Source organism: Macrosteles quadrilineatus, unplaced genomic scaffold (genome assembly GCF_028750875.1).
Source record: "Macrosteles quadrilineatus isolate MER2022 unplaced genomic scaffold, UCM_ALF_1.0 Scaffold_319__1_contigs__length_104556, whole genome shotgun sequence".
Taxonomy (NCBI): Eukaryota; Metazoa; Arthropoda; class Insecta; order Hemiptera; family Cicadellidae; genus Macrosteles; species Macrosteles quadrilineatus.
The window spans coordinates 19,707-39,885 of record NW_026542912.1 but is presented as its reverse complement, the minus strand read 5'-3'; the positions used below and the strand labels follow the sequence as shown (position 1 = coordinate 39,885).

Here is a 20,179-nt window from a genome sequence, read left to right as displayed (position 1 = left end):
CTTTTCTGAAAGAAGGGTCATATCGAAAATCTGACTCCTTCACCTTCAAAAAACGCCCTACTTCCAAAAATTGTAAAAACTCTTGATTTTTAAGCGTTTTTAATTTTTAAAACGAATTTTCGTACATATATTTGTACTTTTTATGGTCCCAACGTTGAAAAGAAAGTTCCTTGAGAGACCTTCAATAATTTCAACGTACTATTAAATTTAAAATGGCGGGGTTTTTTTTAATTTATGACGATAGCTAATTTGCAACCAAAAGGTGAGTGAGCGTAGCGAACGAGCTAACCTAAAGGCAAGTGAGCGCAGCGAACGAGCTCCAACCTAAAAGTGAGTGAGCGTAGCGAACGAGCTAACCTGAAGGCAAGTGAGCGCAGCGAACGAGCTCCAACCTAAAGGTGAGTGAGCGGAGCGAACGAGCTAACCTGAAGGCAAGTGAGCGCAGCGAACGAGCTCCAACCTAAAAGTGAGTGAGCGTAGCGAACGAGCTAACCTGAAGGCAAGTGAGCGCAGCGAACGAGCTCCAACCTAAAGGTGAGTGAGCGTAGCGAACGAACTTACCTGAAGGCAAGTGAGCGCAGCGAACGAGCTCCAACCTAAAGGTGAGTGAGCGTAGCGAACGAACTTCAACCAGGACGTGATTGAGCCATGTGAACGAGCTCATCTTGAAAATGAACGAGCATTTGACATAAAACCACATTAGGACAGGACGACGTCTGTCGGGCCAGCTAGTAGGAAATAAAATTGAAAGTTGCCTTGGGCACTTCTAGAAGTGCAAGGAAGTTGAAATTTTGCACGATGATGGGTCTCTACACCTAACCACCGGCAAAGTCCTGAAAAGTGACTGTTTCAATTTTCAACCCTTCCAAAAAAATATATTAATGGTGGATTAAAATAATTCGGGTGTAGGGTTTTATTTTAAACGTCCGTGGTGGCTTCCCCTACGGTCTGATCGAAAAACGCAGAGACTACTTTGACCTTTATTTTAAACGAGCTACAACTTTGTAATTTAAGTTTTTTTTCTTTTTTAGCCCCTTCACCCTTAGGTAGCACTTGATTTTACTAATTTTGCGATTTTCTCTACAAAATTCCCTGTTCAAACGTCTGTTGCAGCTTAACTGTAGATCCGATCGAAAAACGGAGAGCACTTCCAGTGACTATTTTTTCACGTTCTACAAATTTGTAGTTAAACATTTTTTCCCATTTCCCCCCCTTTACCCCTAAATTCATGTTTAAACTTGAAATTTTACCTTATTTTAATGGATTTGATTGAGCCATGCGAACGAGCTCATCTTAAAAATGAACGAGCATTTGACATAAAACCACGTTAGGACTAGACGTCGTCTGTCGGGCCAGATGGTAGGAAATAAAATTGAAAGTTGCCTTGGGCACTTCAAGACGTGCTAGGAAGTTGAAATCTTTCACGATGACGGGTCTTCACACCTAACCACCGGGGAAGTCCTGAAAAGTGACGGTTTCAATGTTCAACCCATCCAAAAAAATTAATAATGGTCGATTAAAAATCATTCGGGTGTAGGGTTTTATTTTAAACGTCCGTGGTGGCTTCCCCTGCGGTCTGAGCGAAAAACGGAGAGACTACTTTGACCTTTATTTTAAACGAGCTACAACTTTGTAATTTAATTTTTTTACTATTTCAGCCCCTTAACCCTTAGGTTGCACTAGATTTTTTTCTAATTTTGGGATTTTCCCCTCAAATGTCTCTGTTCAAACGTCTGTTGCGGCTTAACCGTAGGTCCGATCGAAAACGGAGAGCACTTCCAGTGATTATTTTTCCACGATCTACAACTTTGTAGTTAAAATTTTTTTCCCATCTCCACCCCAAATTCGTGTTTAAACTTGAAATTTTTCCTTATTTTCCCTATTTTTAGTGATCTTGACTGCGAAGGGGGTCCATTCTTCATGCCAATGATTTTAACCCACCCCCCGCCCCCGAAGGGGGCCTAGGATTATTTTAAATATTATTTTACCTTACTCTAACTCCTAAGACTTTATATCGATGCTTATTGCTCTGAAGAAAGTTTTAGAGGTTGTGACTAAACAAATTTAATTTATCATAGCACCGGCCCTACATCGAGACTCTAACATGTCAACACTGGTTCGGTTTGCACTAAACAACCCCTCCGTGGAATACTTCTCATCTGCCAAGTTATCAGTACGTCTTTTACGAAAAAAAAAATCCCGGACACATCCTGTCCCCCGTGGCTTATTTGTACTTACCCCCAACCAAAAAAGGGGGCCTGGGGGCGGAGCCCCCAGCGAGCACAAGGCGAGTCTATATTATATACAGCCGCTTGTGTAACTGACTGACTGACTGATTCATCAGGTATACAAATCTTTGGGCACTTCTAGAATAGCTAGGAAGCTGAAATTTTTTTTGGAGGTCCGTCTAGGTCCCAAAGCACCAGCAAAATCCCAAAAAGTTACATTTTCAAAATGCAACCCCCCCAAAAAAATTCCATTAAAAACTCCCTTTTTGGGAAAAACACGTTTTTTTAAACCGGCTGTAGCTCGAAAACGGTAAGAGCTAGAATCGATTTGAGGAAAAATCGTGAGTTTGGAATTAAATTTTGTACAAGACACTATGAAGCGTTTTTCGAAAATCGCACTCCTTCACCTTCAAAAAACGCCCTACTTCCAAAAATTGTAAAAATTCTTGATTTTTTTAAGTGTTTTTAATTTTTAAAATGACTTTTTGAACATATATTTCTACTTTTAATGCTCCCAACGTTGAAAGGAATGTTCCTAGAGTGACCTTCCATAATTTTAACCTAAAAAAAAAATTCAAAATGGCGGATTTTCAATCAAAAAGATCGTTTTTTTAATGTATTTCTTATGGAGAATTAACATGCTACGACAAGCAAACTAGAAGTAAGTGTGAGTAGGTGAAATATGGGCGTTTGGCGACAGAAAAAGCATTTTTGTCACTTCTAGAGTAGCTACGGAGCTGAAATTTTTTGTAAAAGTTTGTCTGGGTACCAAACCACCCAGAAAGTCCCAAAATTTAGTTTTTCCAACTGAAACCCACCAAAAGAAATCCTTTAAAACCCTAGTTTTTTTTGGAAAAAACATGTTTTTTTAAAACTGCTGTAGCTCGAAAACGGTAAGAGCTAGAAACGATTTGAGGGAAAATCGTAGGTTCAGAATCAAATTTTCTACAAGACAGTTTTCTCAAAGAAGGGGTCATATCGAAAATCTTACTCCTTCACCTTCAAAAAACGCTCTACTTCCAAAAATTGTGAAAATCCTTGATTTTTTTGGTGTTTTTAGTTTATAAATCGACTTTTCGTACATATATTTGTACTTTTTATGGTTTTAACGTTTAAAATAAAGTCCCTTGAGTGACCTTCTATAATTTCAACGTACAAAAAAAATTTAAATGGCGGGTTTTCAATCAAAAATGTAGTTTTAAACTCTTTTTTAAGCTCCATCCTAAAAGTGAGTGAGCGTAGCGAACGAACTAACCTGAAGGCAAGTGAGCGCAGCGAACGAGCTCCAACCTTAAGGTGAGTGAGCGTAGCGAACGAGCTAACCTGAATGCAAGTGAGCGCAGCGAACGAGCTCCAACCATAAGGTGAGTGAGCGTAGCGAACGAAATAACCTGAAGGCAAGTGAGCGCAGCGAACGAGCTCCAACCTAAAGGTGAGTGAGCGTAGCGAACGAGCTAACCTGAAGGCAAGTGAGCGCAGCGAACGAGCTCCAACCTTAAGGTGAGTGAGCGTAGCGAACGAGCTAACCTAAAGGCAAGTGAGCGCAGCGAACGAGCTCCAACCTTAAGGTGAGTGAGCGTAGCGAACGAGCTAACCTGAAGGCAAGTGAGCGCAGCGAACGAGCTCCAACCTAGAGGTGAGTGAGCGCAGCGAACGAACTTCAACCTAGAGGTGAGTGAGTGTAGCGAACGAACTTCAACCAGGATTTTATTGAGCCATGCGTTTAGTTTAATTTTTTCCCATCTCCACCCCAAATTAGTGTTTAAACCTGAAATTTTACCTTTTTCCCTATATTTGGTGATTTTTACTGCGCAAGGGGTCCATTCTTCATGCAGATTATTTTTACCAACCCCCGCCCCCGAAGGGGGCCTAAGATAATTTTAAAATAATATTTTACCTCACTCTAACTCCTAAGACTTTATATCGATGCTTGTTGATGTGAAGAAAGTTTTTGAGGTTGGGACTTAGCAAATTTAATTTATCATAGCACCGGCCCTACATCGAGACTCTAACATGTCAAGACTTGTTTGGTTTGCACAAAACAATCCCCCTATGGAATACTTCGCAACTGCCAAGTTATCACTACGTCTTTTACGCAAAAATGTTTCCGGACAACATCCTGTCCCCCGTGAACATTTCTCATCACGGCTACTATTAAAAGGGGGCCTGGGGGCGGAGCCCCCAGCGAGCACAAGGCGAGTATGGAGAAAATTAACATGTAACGACAAGCAAACTAGAAGTAAACGTGAGTAGGTGAAATATGGGCGTTTGGCGACAGAAAAAGCATTTTTGTCACTTCTAGAGTAGCTACGGAGCTGAAATTTTTTGTAAAGGTTTGTCTGGGTAACAATCCATCCAGAAAGTCCCAAAATTTAGTTTTTACAACTGAAACCCACCAAAAGAAATCCCTTACATCCCTAGTTTTTTTGGGAAAAACATGTTTTTTAAAACTGCTGTAGCTCGAATACGGTAAGAGCTATTAAATTTTGAATTAAATTTTCTACAAGACAGTTTTCTCTAAGAAGGGGTCATATCGAAAATCTTACTCCTTCACCTTCAAAAAACGCTCTACTTCCAAAAATTGTGAAAATCCTTGATTTTTTGGTGTTTTTAATTTATAAATCGACTTTTCGTACATATATTTGTACTTTTTATGGTCTTAACGTTTAAAAGAAAGTCCCTTGAGTGACCTTCTATAATTTCAACGTACAAAAAATTTAAATGGCGGGTTTTCAATCAAAAAGGTAGTTTTAAACTCTTTTTTAAGCTCCATCCTAAAAGTGAGTGAGCGTAGCGAACGAACTAACCTGAAGGCAAGTGAGCGCAGCGAACGAGCTCCACCCTTAAGGTGAGTGAGCGTAGCGAACGAGCTAACCTAAAGGCAAGTGAGCGCAGCGAACGAGCTCCAACCTAAAGGTGAGTGAGCGTAGCGAACGAGCTAACCTAAAGGCAAGTGAGCGCAGCGAACGAGCTCCAACCTAAAGGTGAGTGAGCGTAGCGAACGAGCTAACCTAAAGGCAAGTGAGCGCAGCGAACGAGCTCCAACCTAAAGGTGAGTGAGCGTAGCGAACGAGCTAACCTGAAGGCAAGTGAGCGCAGCGAACGAGCTCCAACCCAAAGGTGAGTGAGCGTAGCGAACGAGCTAACCTGAAGGCAAGTGAGCGCAGCGAACGAGCTCCAACCTAAAGGTGAGTGAGCGTAGCGAACGAGCTAACCTGAAGGCAAGTGAGCGCAGCGAACGAGCTCCAACCTTAAGGTGAGTGAGCGTAGCGAACGAACTTCAACCAGGATTTGGTTGAGCCATGCGTTTAGTTTAATTTTTTTCCCATCTCCACCCCAAATTCGTGTTTAAACCTGAAATTTTACCTTATTTTCCCTATTTTTGGTGATTTTTACTGCGCAAGGGGTCCATTCTTCATGCCGATAATTTTTTTCAACCCCCCGCCCCCGAAGGGGGCCTAAGATTATTTAAAAATATTATTTTACCTCACTCTAACTCCCAAGACTTTATACCGATGCTTATTGATGTGAAGAAAGTTTTAGAGGTTGTGACTAAGCAAATTTAATTTATCATAGCACCGGCCCTACATCGAGACTCTTACATGTCAAGACTGGTTTGGTTTGCACTAAACAACCCCTATATGGAATACTTCGCAACTGCCAAGTTATCACTACCTCTTTTACGCAAAAATGTTTCCGGACAACATCCTGTCCCCCGTGAACATTTCTCATCACGGCTACTATTAAAAGGGGGCCTGGGGGCGGAGCCCCCAGCGAGCACAAGGCGAGTCCATATAACTATACAGCCGCTTGTGTAACTGACTGACTGATTCATCAGGTATACAAATCTTTGGGCACTTCTAGAGTAGCTAGGGAGCTGAAATTTTCGGTGGAGGTCCGTATGGGTCCCAGACCACCAGGAAAATCCCAAAAAGTTACATTTTCAAAATGCAACCCCCCCAAAAAAATTCCATTAAAAACGCCCTTTTTTGGGAAAAACACGTTTTTTTGAAACAGCTGTAGCTCGAAAACGGTAAGAGCTAGAATCGATTTGAGGAAAAATCGTGAGTTCGCAATTAAATTTTCTACAAGACAGTTTTATCAGAGAAGGCGTCATATCGAAATTCGCACTCCTTCACCTTCCAAAAACGCTCTACTTCCAAAAATTGTAAAAATTCTTGATTTTTTTAAGTGTTTTTAATTTTAAAAACGACTTTTCGCACATATATTTCTACTTTTTATGCTCCCAACGTTGAAAGGAAAGTCCTTAGAGTGACCTTCTATAATTTTAACCTACTAAAAAAATTCAAAATGGCGGATTTTCAATAAAAAAAGATTGTTTTTTAACGATTTTTTACGTATTTCTTATGGAAAATTTGCATGCATTGACAGGCAAACTAGACAAAAATGTAAGTAGGTGAATTATGAGCTTTTGGCGTCAAAATAAGCTTTTTTTGATAGTCGTTCCGATGAGAGAATAAGTAGAGTGTGGCATCACCATGGTAAACACGTTTTGGACGAGTGACGTACGATATTTTACGCCATACTACTGTAAGCTAACTCAAATTACGATATATTCACGATTAACAATTTTGAGTGAGGTCATGTTTTTGTTTACAATCATTAATTTCCAAATGAAATCAGCTTGTTGGTGTCCAGTAAAAACAATTTATCAAATTTGTTTCATTCGTTCAAAACTTGTGCCGTAAGTGATTTTCCGGCACTTTGATCCATTACTCCCGTCACCGGCTCGCCTCGTACATAAAATAGCTAACTAGTAAAAAAAACAGCGTTGCCTCACTCATAAAAATGCCACTCTCGGTCCTAAAGCACGGGTCACACTAGGCTGGCATCAGCGGCGAATTGAAAGAAGCCGCGACTGTCAGCTTAATGTGACCACAAAATTCGCAGCTGACACTGAGCTGACTCAGCCTGGATTAGTGAGCCGGCGATGCTGGTGCCAGCTGCTGATCACCAGCGGCTGGCGAACAGCCTAGTGTTAAGTCAATGGTCCTAGTAACGAAACATAATATTCCTATATTCAATCGGCGAATCCCCCCATTTAACTACCCTAGAATTAGTTTGAAACTGGTTCTAGACAAGCTAGCAACTTAAAATGTTTGTAGATGTGTTGGTACTGACCGTAGTTTTCATTAGCATTTTCTATGGACATTCAGAAAGCTAAATAATAATCACAAAAAAATCACTTTTTTCCACTAAGGCCAGTGTGTTTACTCCCAATTGGTAACTTAACATTGCCTTGCCTTGGACTGGTAAAACACTACCCAAAGGAAACGTATACTTGTATAACAACTTCAAAAGTGTGTCAAAAAATTGTAAATGATTATTAGTTAACGAAGGCCTATATTGTAACGTAACATTGTTTTCATATTATCTTCATATTTGAACAATTAATTTCAATATATAAGTATACATTTGACATCTCAAACGTTAAAATTTATCAATAAATAACGGAGTAATTTAGTTAACACATTTATTGTGTTTACAAATAATAAACACTTTGATAGCAGTTACAATAATCATAATTTACCATTAGTTCTATAGAGCATATTTATAAACTATTTTATGAACAACTACACGGGTAGTCTTAGTACAGTATATTGCAATAATAAGTAATAAATGCAATAATTGTATATGTTTGAAGATTTATTAAAGAACGACCGAATCTGCGATTGGATTTAAAGGTGATTTTGCATTCCACTGGAAGCAACTACGCTGACAAAAACCTCAACTTCAAAAGTGTGTCAAAAAATTGTAAATGATTATTAGTTAAAGAAGGCCTATATTGTAACGTAACATTGTTTTCATATTATCTTCATATTTGAACAATTAATTTCAATATATAAGTATACATTTGACATCTCAAACGTTAAAATTTATCAATAAATAACGGAGTAATTTAGTTAACACATTTATTGTGTTTACAAATAATAAACACTTTGATAGCAGTTACAATAATCATAATTTACCATTAGTTTTATAGAGCATATTTATAAACTATTTTATGAACAACTACACGGGTAGTCTTAGTACAGTATATTGCAATAGTAAGTAATAAATGCAATAATTGTATATGTTTGAAGATTTATTAAAGAACGACCGAATCTGCGATTGGATTTAAAGGCGATTTTGCATTCCACTGGAAGCAACTACGCTGACAAAAACCTCTTTTTACATACATTTATTTTTACATGTGTTATATCTTTACGATTTTTAAGTAAAAACAAAGGCTATTTTTTCCATTGTATCAATTAAGACATATTAAGTTGCGCCATAATAGCCACTGGGAAAACGAGCACTGTTTTTTTGTTATTGGAAAATTACAAAATAAATTAGTAATTTTGGCCTTTTTATTTAGTACGTTCCTTGTCTGAATTTTATTAACTATACAGCACGCCTCATTATTAAACATGTTTTAATACAATTAGATTTATTATATTCTTACAATTCTGGCTGTACATCCCTTATCCGCAGGGAGGCCGAGGAAGGGTGGTCAGTGTACACGTCATCACCCCCACCATGTGGGGTAGGTAGTAGAAGGGGTAGGTACTTTCACTTTTACCGCGACGCCACCCGACGCCAAAGAAGGTCTCATTCGCTGTTCAGACACGTTCCCTTGTGGTCCGTTCTTATATCTACTCTTCATCCTTACTTGAAATATAATCTTCTTTTCGAAATATTTTCTGCCTACCACTAAATTTAAGTGGTCAGTTATCATTCGTACAATCTAATTGTACATTTCGTGGTTTTTGTGCAATAAACTGCGATATTTTCATCCCTTTAGTTTTAGTCTTCTAGTTACTGATTGCTGTGCTGGCAGTTTTTAATATATGAGCTGTCAGTGGACCCAATAGCTTTCAAGTAAATACAAAATCACCTTATTTTTATCCCTCAATATCCGAATAGCTGTTTACTGATTAATGCCAACAATAGTTGTCAGTGAACACATTAGTTCCTAGGTAGCTACCTGTAGTAGGTAGTAAATATTATAACTATTTTATCCCTCTTTTCAGTTACAGATTTTTCTGTACTGAAAAATTTAAATATTGGTTGTGAGTTATTAGTTATTAGCCAGTAAATAGTATACTGGGTATTGAATATTAGGCAATAGATTTTTTTTACATTTTAACTTTTAGTTTGCTATTTTCGTTTTTCCCCTTTTTGTGTTCTACGAAAATAGAAAAATACGCGTTATACCTAATATTTACCATGACTTTTACTTGCATAGCCTGTGGTTCCTTTAGCCAGGCTGACACGAGGTTTTCTACTTTTAGCAGAAATGCTCAGTGCGTAGCAAATTCTGCATGTGCACTAGGTTGGAAATTTTCTGGTGAAAACTTTTCAACAGTTTCAATAGACGTCATACTGTTCAGTGGGGACAATTTGTATTGTTCAATACGTAGGGGAAACTGTAGTACAGAAAACCGTTTTCTATTCCCTGATGAACTACCAAGGGAGTTTTCAGTTGGAGGGCACATTGTTCATGTAGACGATTTATCTTATGTGCTTGACTCTTTGTATCCATCGAATCAATGTGATCTAGAAAACAGTGTTAGGGTCCTTTCTGAAGATTTACAGCGTCTAATGGCTGAAATAGGTGACGATAGTGGGTTCTTGTTCACGGGGCTAAACGTCACTGTTGCGTTTTGGCGTGATCAAGACCAATTTTATGTATTTGATCCACACGCTGTGACTACAGAACGAAAATATGATTTCATAAATTCCAGTAACAACTTAGCTAGACTGTTTGGCTGCAATAATTACTTGTCCTTATCATCATTGCTGCTTTCGAATTCTGTATTTGATGGTAACACGCGCCAGTTCACCATTACAAAGTTGACTTTCAAAAGGCCCGCAGATCAATTATCACTTGTCGAAAGCTCTGCTCCCCTACTAACTCCTACTAATGCTGATAATGATGACAACTTACCGTCACCTACACCAATGGTCGTTGGTTCTCCTTTAAGGAAAATCCAATCCCTTCCAGATCTTCAAAATATTTCGAAAGGGCCTGGCAGGCCAAAGAAGATCAAACGTGGGCGACCAAAGGTTCTTGACACAACTAGGGAGGAACAGCTTAAAGATGCCAAGAAAAGGTATAGCGATAAAAATCTTGATAAAAATCGCGAGGACGCGAAGCGATACCGTGATGACCACCCAGACCGGTGCAGTGACTCTGCACGACGATACAGCATTGATCACCCCGATGTCCACCGTGATGCTGTTAAACGGTACAACGTAAACCACCCTGAAGTGCATAGGGGTGCCGTTCAACGATATGACAGCAACAATCCAGAAGTACATAGGGTGGCTGTTAGAGATTATGACTTAAGGAACCCTGAAGCTGCTCGTGAGAGAATACAAATCTTTCGGCTAAAAAATCCAACATTGTTAGAACTCCGTCATTTGCCTCTTTCCTTAGCTCGTAGTATTCACAAAAATGGTCCTATGGGGGGTTGGAAAGAAGAACAAATAAATGAGATCTTACCATACAGGCTGAAAAATACAAGTCTTTGGAACGACAATGTTTTCTTGTGTCCGCATTGTGGTGCTCGACTTTTCGAGGAAGAAAAGAGTAGGCGCAAATGGTGTTGTGGGGAGGGAGCGTACAATATTATATCTTTACCTCCCTTACAATGTCCATTTTACGACGACCAACGTTTCTTACAGCGGGCACGTGCATACAACGATATGTTCGCCTTTTGCGCCCTCGAAGTCTCTGGAGGGTATCGTCACCCTAGTGGGCTATCTTTTTTCAAAATTGAAGGTAGGTTATACCACCAAGTTTATAATATTAATGCTCCTGGCCAAAAGTTTACAACAAGTTCAGGCATTGTTCAGTTTGTTAACCGATCCCGCCTTTATCTAGACGACGGTGAGGAACGCAGAAACATCGCCATGGGAAGATCTCTTGATTGCGAAGTCATTCAAAACATTAACGATTTTCTGACACATGAAAATCCATTTGTTGAACACTATCGTCAATTAAGCAATGAGCCGTCTGTCAGTGCTCATCTAGACTTTGAATTGACCAATAGATCTTCCCATGGCCCTGTTCTAGGTGATAAACAGACTGGGATCGAAGTTCACGCAGTCTTAAGTACAGACGAAAACCCAAATGATCCGCGAAAACTCACGATTTGGAAAGTGGGATCTCCAAGGCCGACCTCCATTGACCTACTAAGTCCCCTAATGGAGCCACTGCAATATCCCTTGCTATATCCCCAAGGTACGCTTGGATGGCACATTGGTGCATTAGATAATGAAGGTCAAAAGCTTACACAGCTAAAATATACCCGCTGCCTTCTACTATCTGAGGCTCGTTTTTCGCATCTAGGTCGCCTTTCTCAAGCATGGCAAGTAGATGTGTTTGCCAGGTACGAGGAAGAAAAACTACGTTTCCTGAAGTTTTGTCAAATGAAAAATACTGCAAATGCTACTCGGGTAGGTCCTTTAGACGAAATTTTAGATGCACAGCCCGGTAGACAGGTTTTGAATGAAATAAACAATGACGAGACCATCATAGGAGAAGGTGGGGTATTGCCTGGTAAGGTTTACTTGCCGAAGTCATTTACAGGGGGCCCAAGGTACATGAAGGTCCAGTATGAAAATGCAATGGCACTAGTGTCCCGATTGGGATTTCCAACTTTCTTTCTCACCTTCACGTACAGTGCTACTTGGGAAGAGAATAAGAAGGCTTGTCCCCGAGGCAGTGGCAGAAGTGATCCTAGTACTGCGTGTCGTATATTTCAGATAAAGCTATTGGAACTTCTTCGGGACCTTCGCTCTGGAGCTATGTTTGGACGGGCCATTTACATAGTTTACGTAATTGAAATGCAGATGCGAGGCCTCCCGCACGCCCATATAGTCTTCAAAATTGATGGCAGTGGTCCGGTACAGGCGGCGGACATCGACGCTCTCATTCGTGCCGATATCCCATCTGAAGATGAGGCTGACGGAAGACTTAGAGGTTTGGTGTTAAGGCACATGGTACATGGCCCTTGTGGGCCAAATCATCGCACAGACTTCCCGTGCTGGGATTTGGTGAATAACCACTGTACCAAATATTTCCCAAAACCTCATTGTCAAACTTCTCACGTTGACGAAAGGGGTTTCGTCGTCTATAAACGAGACCACAGCAATGAAGGAATCGTCATATCAAGAAACAGGGATATCACTGTTCACGACGGATGGGTTGTTCCCTACAATCCCGCTTTGCTCTTGAAGTACGAAGCTCATATTAACCTTGAAGTAGCATCAACTCGACGGGTCATCAAATATTTGTTTAAATATTTAATGAAGGGAGGCTCCCTTCAAAATGTTACCGTCACCCCGTTGAGTAAGCAGGATGACGAAATTGAAACATATGTTACCAAAAGAATGGTTGGAGCCAGTGACGCTTGCTGGCGCTTATTGGAGTTCCCGATATCCAAGATGGAGCCAACAGTCGATTGTTTGCCAGTGCATCTTGAAGGCAAACAGAATATATACTTCCGACCTACGGAATTATCAAACGTGACTGTCAATCAATCTTCAATGCTAATCACGTACTTTGACAGACCACTTGATCCCATCTTCGACGATATTACGTATCAGTCATTTTACGAAAAGTTTGTGCTACAGACACGGCGGCCTACGAACACACAAGCAACGGTGTACAATCATCCAAACGGTACACACTTTATCACTCCTCGTCAGCGTGGTGAGAAGGTGTGTCGTTTGTTTTGGGTTTCACCCAACCGTACTGAACAGTACTATCTCCGGCTTATTTTGATGGTGTTGCCTTGCCGTGGGTATAGTGACATCTTGTCCCGTGGAGGCCCCGAGTGCACATCATTCCAGCAGGTTGCTCGTAAGCTTGGATTGGTCGAAGATGAGGACGAATACAGCTGTGCACTTCGAGAAGCCTCATCGTTTATGGTTGCTTCAAGACTTCGATCTTTTTTCGTGCTTCTGTGCAATATGGGTGCTCCTGCAGCTGTATTGTGGGACGCCTTTCGTAGCTCGCTGTGTGAGGACTACCTCGAGCGAACTCCTTCGAATCCTGGGATGGCAGAAAAACTTGCTCTCATCGAAATAGATCGAAGCTTACGACGACAGGGTTCTTCCTTAATTGACCATGGACTACCTGACGTGCAGGACCATACAACTGAGTTGGGACGTGAATCATTAATTTATGATGTACACCAACAACGGGAGTATGTCGACCTCTGGGAGCCACGGCTATCAGCGGACCAGAAACGCGTCTACGATTATGTCAACAGTTTGCTGTGCGAAAGTGCTACCAGTGAAAGCAGTATGGTTTTCATTGATGGACCAGGTGGTTATGGCAAGACCCTGCTGTTAAGCGTCATTCTCGCCCACGTTCGAAGCTGCAATTATGTAGCACTTGCTGTGGCTAGCTCCGGAATCGCGGCTCAAAACATGGCTGGAGGAACAACTGCTCACAGTATGTTCAAATTGCCACTAGACCTGGGAGATGGATCTGGGTTCTGGAACATAACCAATGGCACCCAGCGAGCTGAACTCATAAGAGCTTCACGTTTAATTGTATTTGACGAAGCTCCAATGGCCCATAGGTTTATCTTCGAGATCCTAGATCGATCTCTCAGAGACCTTATGAATTCGAATGTACAATTTGGTGGGAAAGTCATTCTGTGTTCTGGAGATTTCCGGCAAATTGCTCCTGTTGTTGCCAGAGCACGCACCCCTCGAGATATTGCGTCCGTTTCCCTGCGAGCGTCTTACTTGTGGCCACTTTTCAAAGTTTTCTCCCTAACTACACCGCAGAGAACTATTGGCTGCAGTGAATATTCAGAGTTCCTTCTCAGGGTGGGTGATGGCACAGTTAACTCTTTCACAGAAAAGAACTGTGATAGCTGCTATCTCATTCCACTTCCAAATGTAAGGCATGTGACGTCCCTCGATCAGCTAATTGATTTTGTCTTCCCGAAGAGTGATCTAATTGATCCCGACCTTGTTGCGAGGCGTTCCATTCTATCAACGATTAATGCCAACGCCAAAGAAGTCAACGAAATAGTTTTAGACTCTTTGGATGGTAGGCTGTACGAGCTTAGAAGTGCCGATTCTGTTGATATGGAAGCTGACGATGGAATGGACGTTGACGTACAGCTCTTGAATAAATCAACTGGGAAGGGTGTTCCAGATCACATCCTTCGTTTAAAAGTAGGCTCTGTGTGCCTAGTCATGCGTAATTTAAATATTGCCGATGGCCTAGTAAATGGCACCAAAGTCATCGTCACCCATATCACTAGGTGTTTAATTACAGTTAGGCTACCAGGTAAAAGAGAACCCATATGCATCCCTCGGATACAATTTATGTTTCCATTTGTAGAGGGCTCACCACTTAGAGTTCGACGTCGCCAATTTCCTCTAATGTTGGCCTATGCCATTACCGGACATAAGAGCCAAGGCCAAACAATTGACCGTGTTGGAGTAGACCTCAGGACAGATTGTTTCACTCACGGCCAACTCTATGTCCTTCTAAGTAGGGTGAGAAACCCCGACGACATCCTCTTATTGGTCCAACCACAAAGAGTCATTGATGGAGCTGCATATGCAATGAATATTGTATACGACGAACTCCTTCTCTAAGACCTTGTCTTAGAATTTGCGGTAGGCTAGGGGGCCCGCAGTAAATAAAAACTCCCCGTCGTGATGTGACTACCCCGGCAGTACCATGGAACTGCCTGAACAAAAGTTCCCATGGATTTATAATTAATATGTTTGTTTGATTTGTTATTTTTTTTTTGTTGTTTAAGTGTGTTTGTGTGTTTTGTGTGTTATGTGTGACTGTTTGTGGTTCCGATATTTCCCGGCCTCCCCGTGGCGGAACTGGATATGCCATAGTATATTATCATGCTATGGCTAACTGACAGGGAAAGAAATATTACTTAGTAGTTTTATATACATACAAATTACCATAAATATTTACTACAGTCTATTTAGTTTATATACTACATTGCTTTTTTTGTGTGTTTGTGTGTTTTGTGTGTTATGTGTGACTGTTTGTGGTTCCGATATTTCCCGGCCTCCCCGTGGCGGAACTGGATATGCCATAGTATATTATCATGCTATGGCTAACTGACAGGGAAAGAAATATTACTTAGTAGTTATATATATATATACAAATTACCATAAATATTAACTACAATCTATTTAGTTGATATACTACATTGCTTAACTTACTTTATGTAAATATAAAGAAATGCTACTTTCAGTATTCTCAGCACTGTTCTTTATTGAAGATTACTTCCATAAAAAAAAAAAATCCCAAGTCATCTAAATTATTATATAATATAAGCGTAATTTATACTTGGAGTTACTATGTTTCTTGGCCTCCCAGTGATGGAGCTTGATATGCTACACAGTTTATGACTAACAGACGAGGAAACAATAATTACATAAACAATTTTCATTACCAACAATAATACTATATACAACCATTATGTTTTTATTATTTTAGTTATTACGTAATTTAAAATAAAACACTTTCAATTTCCACGATTACAATTGCGATTGTTCTTATATTATTACTTCATTGCTACAACTACTCAATATAATAATTAACTCACTAAAGTATCCTAATTTCTCGATGCACTCTTATAACATACAACTATTGATTGACGAATAGTTCTTGCTGCTTTATTACAACCCCCCCCCCCCGATGAACATTCCCACTAACCCCCTTAAAAACGGAAGCCTGCCCTGCAAAGTTATCACTGAGTCTTTTACGCAATATAAAATTCCCGGACAACCTCAACCCCTCCCGTGGCTGATTTGTACTTACCCCCAACCAAAAAAGGGGGCCTGGGGGCGGAGCCCCCAGCGAGCACAAGGCGAGTCCATATAACTATACAGCCGCTTGTGTAACTGACTGACTGATTCATCAGGTATACAAATCTTTGGGTCTAGAATAGCTAGGGAGCTGAAATTTTCGGTGGAGGTCCGTATGGGTCCCACACCACCAGGAAAATCCCAAAAAGTTACATTTTCAAATTGCAACCCCCCCAAAAAAATTCCATTAAAAACGCCCTTTTTTGGGAAAAACATGTTTTTTTAAAACAGCTGTAGCTCGAAAACGGTAAGAGCTAGAATCGATTTGAGGAAAAATCGTGAGTTTGGAATGAAATTTTCTACAAGACACTATTAAGCGTTTTTCGAAAATCGCACTCCTTCACCTTCAAAAAACGCCCTACTTCCAAAAATTGTGAAAATTCTCGATTTTTTTACGTGTTTTTAATTTTTAAAACGACTTTTCGTTCGTATATTTGTACTTTTTATGCTCCCAACATTGAAAGGAAAGTGCCTCAAGTGACCTTCGATAATTTTAACGTACTAAAAAAAATTTAAAATGGCGGATATTAAATAAAACATATTATTTTTTAACGTATTTCTTATGGAGAATTAACATGCTACGACAAGCAAACTAGAAGTAAACGTCAGTAGGTGAAATATGGGCGTTTGGCGACAGAAAAAAGCATTTTTGTCACTTCTAGAGAATCTACGCGGCTGAAATTTTTTGTGAAGGTTTGTCTGGGTACCAAACCACCCAGAGAGTCCCAAAATTTAGTTTTTCCAACTGAAACCCGCCAAAAGAAATCCCGTAAAACCCTAGTTTTTTTGGGAAAAACATGTTTTTTAAAAACTGCTGTAGCTCGAAAACGGTAAGTGCTAGAAACGATTTGAGGGTAAATCGTAGGTTCAGAATTAAATTTTCTACAAGACAGTTTTTTCATAGAAGGGGTCATATCGAAAATCTGACTCCTTCACCTTCAAAAAACGCCCTACTTCCAAAAATTGTAAAAACTCTTGATTTTTTAAGTGTTTTTAATTTTTAAAACGACTTTTCGTACATATATTTGTACTTTTTATGGTCTTAACGTTGAAAAGAAAGTTCCTTGAGTGACCTTCTATAATTTCAACGTGCTAAAAAATTTTAAATGGCGGGTTTTCATTCAAAAAGGTAGTTTTTAATCTTTTTTAACGTCTTCCTTATAGAAAATTAACATGCTTATACACGCAAACGAGATCTAAATGTTAGTAGGTGAATTATGGATATTTAGACCAATCCGATTCTAAACCCCCCCTCTTTCATCCCTATTAATAAAATATTTACCATTAGCAACAGGGTGCAGCACTATTATTTTTTTAAATTTATGACAATAGCTAATTTGCAACCAAAAGGCGAGTGAGCGTAGCGAATGGGCTAACCTGAAGGCAAGTGAGCGCAGCGAACGAGCTCCAACCTAAAAGTGAGTGAGCGTAGCGAACGAGCTAACCTAAAGGCAAGTGAGCGAAGCGAACGAGCTCCAACCTAAAGGTGAGTGAGCGTAGCGAACGAGCTAACCTGAAGGCAAGTGAGCGCAGCGAACGAGCTCCAACCTAAAAGTGAGTGAGCGTAGCGAACGAGCTCCAACCCAAAAGTGAGTGAGCGTAGCGAACGAGCTAACCTGAAGGCAAGTAAGCGCAGCGAACGAGCCGATCCGAAGGCAAGTGAGCGCAGCGAACGAGCTCCAACGTAAAGGTGAGTGAGCGTAGCGAACGAACTTCAACCAGGATTTGATTGAGCCATTTTACCTCACTCTAACTCCTAAGACTCGACTCTAACTCCTATCGATGCTTATTGATGTGAAAAAAATTTTAGAGGTTGTGACTTAGCAAATTTAATTTATCATAGCACCGGCCCTACATCGAGGCTCTAACATGTCAAGACTGGTTTAGTTTGCACTAAACAACCCCTCTATGGAATACTTCGCAACTGCCAAGTTATCACTACGTCTTTTACACAAAAAGCAAAAATGTTTCCGGACAACATCCTGTCCCCCGTGACAATTTCTCATCACGGCTACTATTAAAAGGGGGCCTGGGGGCGGAGCCCCCAGCGAGCACAAGGCGAGTCTATATTATATACAGCCCGATGTGTAACTGACTGACTGACTCACTGATCAGGTATACTAAAGATTGGGCACTTCTAGAATAGCTAGGGAGCTGAAATTTTCGGTGGAGGTCCGTCTAGGTCCCAGGCCGCCAGGAAAATCCCAAAAAGTTACATTTTCAAATTACAACCCCCCCAAAAAAATTCCATTAAAAACGACTATTTTTTGGAAAAACACGTTTTTTTAAAACAGCTGTAGCCCGAAAACGGTAAGAGCTAGATTCGATTTGAGGAAAAATCGTGAGTTTGGAATTAAATTTTCTACAAGACACTATTAGGCGTTTTTCGAAAATCGCACTCCTTTACCTCCAAAAAACGCTCTACTTCCAAAAATTGTAAAAATTCTTTATTTTTTTAAGCGTTTTTAATTTTTAAAACGACTTTTCGCACATATATTTCTACTTTTTATGCTCCCAACGTTGAAAGGAAAGTCCCTAGAGTGACCTTCTATAACTTAAACCTACTAAAAAAAATTCAAAATGGCGGATTTTCTATTAAAAAGTTCGTTTTTTAACGTATTTCTTATGGAAAATTAACATGTAACGACAAGCAAACTAGAAGTAAACGTCAGTAGGTGAAATATGGGCGTTTGGCGACACAAAAAAACATTTTTGTCACTTCTAGAGTAGCTACGGAACTGAGATTTTGTGTAAAGGTTTATCTGGGTACCAAACCACCCAAAAGATCCCAAAATTTGGTTTTTCCAACTGAAACCCGCCAAAAGTAATTCCGTAAACCCCTAGTTTTTTGGGGAAAAACACGTTTTTTTAAAACTGCTGTAGCTCGAATACGGTAAGAGCTAGAACCGATTTGAGGGAAAATCGTAGGTTCAGAATTAAATTTTCTACAAGACAGTTTTCTCAAAGAAGGTGTCATATCGAAAATCTTACTCCTACACCTTCAAAAAACGCTCTACTTCCAAAAATTGTGAAAATCCTTGAATTTTTTGGTGTTTTTAATTAATAAAACGATATTTCGTACATATATTTGTACTTTTTATGGTCTTAACGTTAAAAAGAAAGTTCCTTGAGTGACCTTCTATAATTTCAACGTACTAAAAAATTTAAAATGGAAGGTTTTCATTCAAAAAGGTATTTTTAACGTTTTTTTTAACGTATTCCAATCCCATTCCAACCCCCTCTCTTTCATCCCCATTAAAATTTTTAAATTTATGACAATAGCTAATTTGCAACCAAAAGGTGAGTGAGCGTAGCGAACGAGCTAACCTGAAGGCAAGTGAGCGTAGCGAACGAGCTCCAACCTAAAAGTGAGTGAGCGTAGCGAATGAGCTCCAAACTAAAGGTGAGTGAGCGTAGCGAACGAGCTAACCTGAAGGCAAGTGAGCGTAGCGAACGAGCTCCAACCTAAAAGTGAGTGAGCGTAGCGAACGAGCTAACCCGAAGGCAAGTGAGCACAGCGAACGAGCTCCAACCTAAAGGTGAGTGAGCGTAGCGAACGAGCTAACCTGAAGGCAAGTGAGCGCAGCGAACGAGCTCCAACCTTAAAGTGAGTGAGCGTAGCGAACGAGCTGACCTGAAGGCAAGTGAGCGTAGCGAACGAGCTCCAACCTAAAGGTGAGTGAGCGTAGCAAACGAGCTCCAACCTAAAGGTGAGTGAGCGTAGCGAACGAACTTCAACTAGGATTTGATTGAGCCATGCGTTTAGTTTAATTTTTTTCTCATCTCCACCCCGAATTCGTGTTTAAACCTGAAATTATCACGGCTACTATTAAAAGGGGGCCTGGTGCGGAGTAAATATTGTTACCTCCTCAATCCCTTTGTATTGTGACGTTATATAATTGTGGCTAAATATAGGTTTACAGTAAATGCCTTAGAAAATTTTTGTATTAGAGCACCAAACACACATCGAGACTTAATATTTTTGGGCTTGTTTAATCACCCCCTTAAACATACTCTTTAAGAATTACCTAGCAACTGCAAAGTAATCATTATATTAAAACGCAGAAAATATT

The 20,179-nt window shown here is 40.1% G+C and overlaps 1 protein-coding gene across 1 annotated transcript; it reads left to right on the top strand.

Annotated features, from left to right (window-relative positions):
* Positions 1–9,833: 9,833 nt before the first annotated feature.
* LOC128982428 (uncharacterized) lies at positions 9,834–14,864 on the top strand. The gene has a single exon (XM_054401388.1). It carries the CDS (start codon positions 9,834–9,836, stop codon positions 14,862–14,864), a length of 5,031 nt encoding a protein of 1,676 aa, XP_054257363.1.
* The last annotated feature ends 5,315 nt before the right edge of the window (positions 14,865–20,179 follow it).